Here is a 9,318-nt window from a genome sequence, read left to right as displayed (position 1 = left end):
GTTTTATAAGTTTTTAGACTGACAATATAGGCATCATTTTTCATCTCGCCCATCCCTATCAGGATAGGAGTTATCCTTTCTATGTTTCATCTCACCCATTCCTATCAGGATACCTGAACATTCGCGGTAGGAGTTATCTTTTCTATGTTTTATCTCACCCCTTCCTGTCAGGATACCTGAACGTATGGTGTGAGAGTTATTCCTTCTATGTTTCATCTCACTCATCTCTATCAGGATACCTAAACATTCGCGGTAGGAGTTATTCTTTCTATGTTTTATTGACGCAAGCCTTGGTTCTACTGTTTACTTAGAGTGACTATGGAACCAAATGAAAAAACTGACTACACCGGAGCAACCGAGTTGATTCCCTTGACAGAGTTGGATGAAGATGATATTTGCCAAGACTCTCAGCCCATTGAAGCGGATGGCACAACTGAAGAAAATATTGGCATAGAAGAGTTTTTACCAACTCCACCAGATGGAGGCTGGGGCTGGGTGGTTGTCCTGGCTTCCTTCATGAACCATTTCATTGTAGATGGTATATCTTATGCTTTTGGAGCTTTCATGTTGGAGTACACTGAGTATTTTAAAAGTTCGGCAGCAAAAACCAGTGCTCTCATGTCAACTCTCTTGGGATGCTACATGCTTTCTGGTATGTCAAATCTAATAGTTCAAATGTTCGTAGATGAAATCTCATTGGCTAAATCTTTCTACGTAAAATCTGATTGGTCAAATATTTCAAGGTTAAATCTTATTGGTTAATCTTTTTATGTCAAATCCGATTAGTTAAATGTTCATAGGTAATATCTGCATTTTAAAGATTTTCCGATTAGCTGACGTTCATGAAAAGGGAATAAGGTTGAGAGCGAGTATGTTTGAATGGTTCACTCTGATCTCTGTGTGAATTAATCCTAGGTCATTGGCTATGTAAATGAAATCCGATTTGTGAAGTAAATTGTCTTTGATATTTGTGAGAAGTTTGCACTCGCAAGCCTACTGAGATTTGTGAGAAATAATTGCATCAAATTCAAAATATCTCAAGCAGTGTATGTGTAGTTAAATAACCCATATTGTTCTTCGTTCATATGTCGTTATTTGCCTGAGTATGTACATGTACATAATAGTCCTTTGCATTTCCTTAAATGATAAGCTGACAGTCAAATCTCTTGCTCTGAGCTGCTTTCTTAATGCAGTAGCTGTCCTTCTTATATAAACAATTAATCAACCTGTTCTGTCAGATGGAGTATTTGTGAAGCATTTGTTATCATGTGTTAGCGACAAGCATGTGCTAGCACACAACTTTACAGATTGCTGGAAATGTAAAAAGTAAAAAATAAATTTTTAGTGATAGCCCTTAGCAGATATTACATCTTGTAACGGTTGTGAATGATGTTTTCTGGCAAATTCTCTGCCGTGCTCTAGAAATAAACCTTCCACACGTATTCATATGTCTTTTTATTATTATATTCTTAACATGTGTGTCATACGCATAAAATTCTGTTTTCAAACTAGAAAGTAAAATTTTGAAACAGCTCTGGTATGGATGAACAAATTTGAAAAAAAGATTTCAAAAATCAATTTTCAAAACTTTTCAGTAGTTAATTGGTTGATACATATTTACAGCCAAAAAACCATATTCGTAACTGCATCAATCTGCTGCTCTAACAAACCTTGACCTTTCTCTTGCAGCTCCAATTGCAGGCGCGCTCATAAACAAGTTTGGTTGTCGACCAGTTGGCATCGCTGGCTCAATCCTAGCAGCAACTTCATTCTTTGTCTGTACCTTTGTAAGCTCGATCGACGCCATGTTATTTCTCTTCGGTATATGCGGTGGTAAGTTCTGCTGCCGTCAAATTTGTTCAAAGACGTAATATATTACTTACTTCAATAGAGTGAGTAGTTGTGCATTGCTCTATGTATTAATAGTAACTTAACTACAATTTGTACAACTAATAAAAAATAACAATAAACAGTATGAATAGCAAAGTTGCAAAAACAAGATTATAAATAACATTAAAAATCCCTTGTAGTCTATTCGCTTCAGCAGTCATGAATCACTGTAATATGAAAAACGTCAAATTAAAAGAAACAAATATAAACATATTATAATACATGTATATAACAATAGAAATAGCAAAACCTCATCACCTTATGGGAAACATTTGTTGATATACTATTTAACATGTATATGACTTTTTAAGAACCTTCAAAGAATTCTAGTAGTTCACAATTAATTTAATTTCTACAAGGTTTTGACATGTCATTTCAATTTTGCTTTAGGAGTTGTCTTTTACTTATTGCAACATTGACAAGCATGATTTATCTAAATACTTGCTGCTGTGGTTTGGGTTACTTATGCCAGTTTGTTTCTATTATAGCTCCAATTGCTGTAAGAGAAAAATGGCAATAGAGAGAACCTGCAATAACCTGTCAAAAACACTTGACAGGTTATTGCAGATTCCTGAAGCTTTAAAAGAATCTGCACTTGTTATTATGCTTGTTCACTTGTTTATTATGCTTCAAAGGTTTCATGAGCAGAACAGAAATTATAAATTGCGTATGTAGACAGATTGATACTGTTGCGCAATCGATCAGATATCAGAGATATTGAGATTGCTCTCTCTTCCTTCATATCACTTGTTAAGTTCATCTTTTCAAGTAAGCCTTTGTTTGGACACAACCAAGTTCAAATATATATGCTTTTGTATTTAACCACATCTTTACAGGCATAGGCTTTGGATTCATGTACATGCCGACGATTATAAGCGTCTCTATGTACTTTGAGAAAAAGCGACCACTGGCTCTAGGCATCGCGATGTGTGGCACAGGTGTCGGCACTTTTGCTTTTGCTCCAATCAGCAAGCTGCTGCTTAAGCACTATGACTGGAAAGGAGCTCACTATATCCTCGGTAAAATGTTTCCTTCAATTCAATAGTGGTTGGAGATAAAACAAGCACTGTAAGATGTGATACACCAAAGGCACAACTCTAAAATATGACATATTAAGATAGTGTTCTATATATATACGGTAGATATATATATGTGTATATATATGGGTATATATATGTGTATATATGTGGGTATATATATATGGGTATATATATATGGGTATATATATATGGATATATATATATATATATATATATATCTCAAGCACTATATATATACCTATATTTCTCAAAGTTTGTGTATTCGTCGTTGTATATGCCCAGCTGTAGCAATTTTCATATATTGGAAAAAGAATCCGTATAGTAGAAGATTTGATCTCAGAACTTCTTGTTCCCCAGTTCGACACCTAACCAACTTCACCACATGAGCCTGCTAAATCCATTGTGTATAGAGATAGGTGATATATGTCGCTATACGGGAGAAAATATGCCACGCTTTCGGTCCAGACGCAAAGTGATTGCTTAACGTCACGAAGAGCTCTTATTAGTAAGCTTACTCAAATTGTTTATTGGCAATGTGCCAGGCTAATAGCAAGTGGCAGACAATTCTCAGCTGCCACTTGCTGATTTTTAATACCTGGCCAACGCCGGGTAGCACAGCTAGTTATATCTATATATATAAATGTGAAAGTTTGTGCCCTTTGGTCTGTCCGGCTATAGCTATTAAAATCTTTGAATTAAAATCTCACATCAAGCTGGATTTGAACTCATGAAGATTGTAACAGCAGGTTTGCAATCCAATTATCAAACCACGAGATTTCATAGCTTAATTCATAGCTCTTCATAGCTGAAGACAATTCATAGCTCTTACTATATGATGTATACACCGTTTCTCCGATTTCACATGCTAAATGACGTACCAACTGAAACTATGAACTCTATTAACTCTATGGAACATGATGCTTTTTCGTGTTTTCGTGAACTTCTATTTCCAGTTTTTTGTAAGGCTCAATTGCTAAATCGGTAAAGGCTAATACTTTTTATGCGGACAACTGTATTATCTCGAGTAGGATTGGCCTTTACATTCTCTCTCTTCGTTCGGTCAAACAAAGACATTCCGATATTTCATTTTTACATTTGTACCAGTATCGAGAGATATCGTCGCATTTAAAGTTTTGATAGATATATTCTGCTGAAATAACAACCTTTTTTATCCACATACACTTCTATGCACAAATTCTTACTATTAATTCAACATATTCAGGGTTTTTATTTGTTTTCTCAGTTCGTATTAATTGTATCATTACCAAATCATTTTTTATTGTAATTGTAGAAAAACGGACTTAATTTAGCTATTACTTGCTATATATTTCACATTTACATTTAAACACTTTTATAGTTGTTTTATTTTGTTTCTTAATTTATTTGATCTGCACAAAACATTTTCCTCAGGATATGAAGTTTGAAAGTTCCAGTTATTTGACAGAGTTTGAAAACTTATGGTTGTTTTATCTTTTCTCCTAATTTATTTAAACTGCACGAGACACTTTTCTCATGATACAAAGTTGGAAAGTTAGAATGGTAACTGTTGCTATATGTTATATAAAAGAAATTTTCTGTGCAAAGACTTTTATTACCCGGGCAACGCCGAGCATTCAACTAGTTTGTATATACACAATATATATATGTATATAATGCTCTCTAGATAGAGCAGATAATAGAGTTATTCTTTTAGAGCAATTATTTCGAAGATAAGCCCTACTAGAAGTACTTAATTTATAATGTAAAAGCAATTGGCCTCTAGGATTGACCTCAACTTCCAGTTAGTACCAACTAGTTTCACACGGAGTCTTCTTCAATGGAGTAGATTGTACTACACTCTTTCATAAACAGATCGTGTCGTGTCTTACTCATGCACCAAAATGACTACCAGATTTAAAATTATTCAAATAAATTACCTAATTATTACTCATTTCTTTCTTTTTGATGATAATATTTGGTACAAAAGACCTGATGCTTCTACAACATCTGTGGACCAAAACCATGAACGCTGTTTTCATCATAGCACATGAAAATGTAAAGTGATGCGCAAGAATGCATTGTAAAAGCTACTGCTATGCTCACCATGACATTAACATAAACAGAAGTCAAAAAACTTAAAAAGAGAACCATTCCCAGACACTTGTATTTTGTATAAGACCTCTTTGATGATGGCTTGTTGTACGTCAGGATGGCTGACACTTCACAGGTATGCACATTCTCTATGTTCATAAGAGCATATGCAGCTGTATAGGTACACAATAGCAACACACTTCTTTATGTTAATAAAAAAATGCAACTGCAGGTACACACAGAAATAAATTTCTCGACGAAAACATGGGAATCTTGATTTAGTGTTTTGTTTCAGCCGGTGTAATCATGAATGGAGTACTTTTTTCCGCTCTAATGAGACCAGTTCTCACTAAGCATGACAGGAAGTTGCGTACTGACAAACAGAAGAGGCAAATAGTTCCGGTTAAAAAAATGGAAGAAAAGAAGGCCAACGGGTTACATCCAGCCTCAAGAGTATCAAACAGCCTCTCCACTAAGGCTACAAGCCTCAAGGTTACAAATGCTGGTGAGTACCTGTATTACAGGCTATGACTCTCATGCACTTGCTTAAAGGATGTTAAAGGATGCATCCCTGATAGCTATGATTAAAAAAAGACAAAGGTAAATGGAGTATAGCCTTCGCAAAAGTTTGATTTAATATTTAGACGTAGGTATGATGTTAAACTGACGAATTATGGAATATCTCTATGAAACTATGTTTATGCTTGCATATTGGTTATGCACCATTAGAGCTCTGAGTAAACTATAATATGGTTATCTTTTGACCAGTAGATCATGCTAAGCCCTAGCTAGCTTGCGGAACAATATATATTAATAACTAGTAAGGCTTCAACATTATATAAGGCCATAAAATTATATAATATATATGATATAAATGTAATGTATACGATATTAATATACTATATATTATATAATATTATATTATATTAATATAATATATATTATATTAATATAATAGATATTATATTAATATAATATAAATTATACATTAACATAATATACATTATATTAATATAATATATATTATACATTAACATAATATACATTATATTAATATAATATATATTATACATTAACATAATATACATTATATTAATATAATATATATTATATTATTATAAGGTTAAATATTACTGATGATCTTAGGATTACTCTTATCAGATGCTCGGGCTGGTATGATGAGTCATCCTGACCTCCGCACATATGAGTATGGCAGCAGGCTTCACAACAGCACTGTTCATTTCTATCACAGCACACATCGTATTACCAGCCCAAAATCTGCCTCTGGTTTGACAGTCCAAGAAGCGGAAAATTTAAAAAGACCATTGTATAAAAAGGTGAGGGTTGTATCAGGGGTGATGTAGATTCACAGCCTAAATACTACAATAAATAAATTAAATTAAATTAAATATTACATTAAATACTAACCTATGCAAAGTGACTTGCGATTCAAGACTAAAAAATCTGCAACACCCCAAAAAAAATGATAGATAGCCATATAACAATGTAATGCACTCTTCCTTTACAAGACACTGTAGACATGTTTGTTGACCATTTCTAGGACATATTCTACAGCGGCAGTATGTATCACCTTCCTGAGTTTCGAAAAGCTCATAATATGCAAGAGTACATTGTTAGTACGACCTCTTTTCCGGCAGCCCATACTGATGCTGCCCCAAAAACTGCCTTCAGTTGTCGCTGCCTTCCACAACAAATTGCTGACGCCTTGTCAGGTTTGTTCACTTGACATCAATAAGACTCGTGTAAATTAATTGATTTGTAGCATTTCTGCCCAGGACTTTCCGATAAGCAACAAGAAATAAATTTTTATCATATTGAATACGATATCAAGTTGGGTATCAAAATAGCCTAAAATTAGTAATATAATATATAGTATAATAATATAAATGAAATTGTAAAAAGAAACTAGAAAGTTCAAGAGAAAAGGAGCTCAGGGAAAAAAGATTGGCTCAAAAGCTTCCGATCTGTCTTTTAGTGTTGGGAAAAAGTGGGGCTCACACACATGTTTATTCTCTTAACAGAGAAAGGTATTTTAAGCACAATATGTCAAACCATTTATTTCATTTTAGTGGCAACTGCCGCCTTGTTTTCTTCTTTATTTGTTTTATTATTGTTATTGGACATAAATTGAAAAAATTTCTTTTTAAAATGAAATTATTGTTAATAAAGTAATATGCTGGTATACGTAGATGATTAAGCGAAAGCATATTTTTTGTTTGCAAGGAAAATGTCACAATATTGAATTGTTTGCAGAGATGCTAGATTTCAACCTGCTGAAGGAACCATCATTTATAATATTCTTTGTACTTTCAATGCTCATCATGCTTCCGTACTTCATCCCTTTCGCTTTCTGCTCCGTCAGAGCAAAGCAAATGGGAGAAACAAGGTCTGAATGGCTCATTTCTATCCTAGGTGAGGCCCTCTGATTACTAGGTGAAACCTAATAGCAATTAAGTGAGACCTACAAATAACTAGGTGAGACCTACTGATAAATAGGTGAAACTTATTAATAATTAGATGAGACATATTGATAACTAGATGAAACCTACTCATAACTAAGTGAAACCTACTGATAACTAGGTGAAACCTTCTAATAACTAGGTGAGACCTACTGATAATTAGGTGAGACATTTTAACAATTAAGTGAGACCTACTGATAACTACATGTACTTTAAACTTTTGATAAAAATTGAACATTTTTAAGCTGGTCTAAGAAAAATGATTTTTAATATAAATCAATTATAATTACTTAAGGTGTTGAATTAAGTTTTGTATTGAACAGTCTAAAATTAATATGTTTCTCCACAATTGCACCACTGCATTAAAATGAACCAGTTTTATCATAAATTAAAAAGTAAGAACCTCAACTCTATGCTGGTAATTCAATTAGTTTCTGATTACTTAATTTCAGTAGGGTGTATTGGTATTGTATTTACGTATTGCCAAGTAACTTGAGTTTACAAATTTTATTATTAGATCACATGTTTCATTGTTTTGCAGGCATAAGCACAATGTTGGGACGACTCCTCTCTAACGTCATTGCCCTGATTCCTAAAATTAAGGCGATCTACATAAACAATGTATTTCTTTTAATTGCTGGAGTATGTTGTGCTGCTATTCCTTTTACCTATTCGTTTATTGCTACTGCTGCAGCGGCATTCTTTTATGGCTTGTTCATGGGTAAGACAACTCCTACTAATTGTCATCATAGCACACTGGTGCGAAGCAGCTTTTACCCGCTGTCAAACCATGTGTATAATAGTCTATATAATTGAGATACAAGCAAAAGGTCATGAAAAAATGATAGAAAGTAGTAAAAAACGTATCCAACAAATATTTTTTAAGATAACTAATAAAGAAAATTAGAATGCTTTCAAAAATTATGCTTTAGGGTTATGCTACTTAATATGGACAGTTACAACCAGCGTCTAAATACCCTGAAAGCTGAGGAGTGAAATGAGTGTTTTTAGATATTTGCTGTTTAAAATAATGAAACGGAATCTCCAATCTTCCTGACCATCCATAACATTCCGGTTTCTTTAAAAAAACCAATAGCTTACATTTTATATCAGACATCTTGCTAATTTACATTATAGAACAGTGGTAGACAAAAAGACCTTTATCTTTTAATACATATAACTCGCAAGAAATATTTTTCTGTGTTGTTTTTTGTGTTATGGTCTAATTTGCTTTAACCGGCATTGCTTTATGTAAATAAAGTTCATATCCATCTACAAACTAACAAAAAACGTGGCTTCAAAAAGATGCATGCAAAATTTTTTATCTTAACCTCTAATATTGCTTTGGACATACCTATGGATGGACAAACAGTTTTATTATGGTAACGATCGTTCTGTTTGTTAGTCAATCATTACTTTGTTAGAGTAAGAAATGTAACTGTTACAAGTTTATCTATTTGAGTATTAAATGCTTGATTCTATAGAGTTTTATGGTGATTTTAGGAGCCAACATCGCTCTGACCCCCATTATTCTTGTCGATCTGATTGGACTTGACAGACTAACTACCGGTTATGGACTTGTAACTCTCAGCAGAGGTGTCTCTACTTTTGTTGGACCTCCTCTTGCAGGTAATAAGACAGCTTACGCATGACCAAAAAAACAACCTGCTATACATCAACTGTATAGTGTCGTAGTGTGGAAATATACTTGTTTTTATTGCAAACTTTTATGCAAAAACTTGTTATTTTGTTTTTATAGAAAAGTAGAATCTGTACTGTTTGCCTCTGTTGTAGGTCAAGTCTACGATTACTTCTCGTCTTATGATATTGCATTCTTC

At 33.6% G+C, this 9,318-nt stretch overlaps 1 protein-coding gene across 1 annotated transcript in view; it reads left to right on the top strand.

The window, feature by feature from the left end:
• Positions 1-318: 318 nt before the first annotated feature.
• The window catches only part of LOC137390703 (monocarboxylate transporter 12-like), a 9,087-nt gene continuing 87 nt past the window's right edge, over positions 319-9,318 (top strand). The window contains exons 1-10 of the mRNA XM_068077029.1: positions 319-652; positions 1,690-1,833; positions 2,727-2,909; positions 5,296-5,484; positions 6,162-6,337; positions 6,562-6,733; positions 7,275-7,433; positions 8,022-8,201; positions 8,984-9,109; positions 9,275-9,318. The exon at positions 9,275-9,318 is cut by the window's right edge and continues 87 nt beyond it. Coding sequence (XP_067933130.1) covers positions 319-652; positions 1,690-1,833; positions 2,727-2,909; positions 5,296-5,484; positions 6,162-6,337; positions 6,562-6,733; positions 7,275-7,433; positions 8,022-8,201; positions 8,984-9,109; positions 9,275-9,318 — 1,707 coding nt within the window. The remainder of the gene's footprint in view (positions 653-1,689; positions 1,834-2,726; positions 2,910-5,295; positions 5,485-6,161; positions 6,338-6,561; positions 6,734-7,274; positions 7,434-8,021; positions 8,202-8,983; positions 9,110-9,274) is intronic.

The sequence above is a fragment of the Watersipora subatra genome, chromosome 1 (assembly GCF_963576615.1).
Source record: "Watersipora subatra chromosome 1, tzWatSuba1.1, whole genome shotgun sequence".
In the NCBI taxonomy this organism is placed as follows: Eukaryota; Metazoa; Bryozoa; class Gymnolaemata; order Cheilostomatida; family Watersiporidae; genus Watersipora; species Watersipora subatra.
Note: the sequence above shows the minus strand (reverse complement) of the source record. Positions and strands in the feature narration are given on the sequence as shown.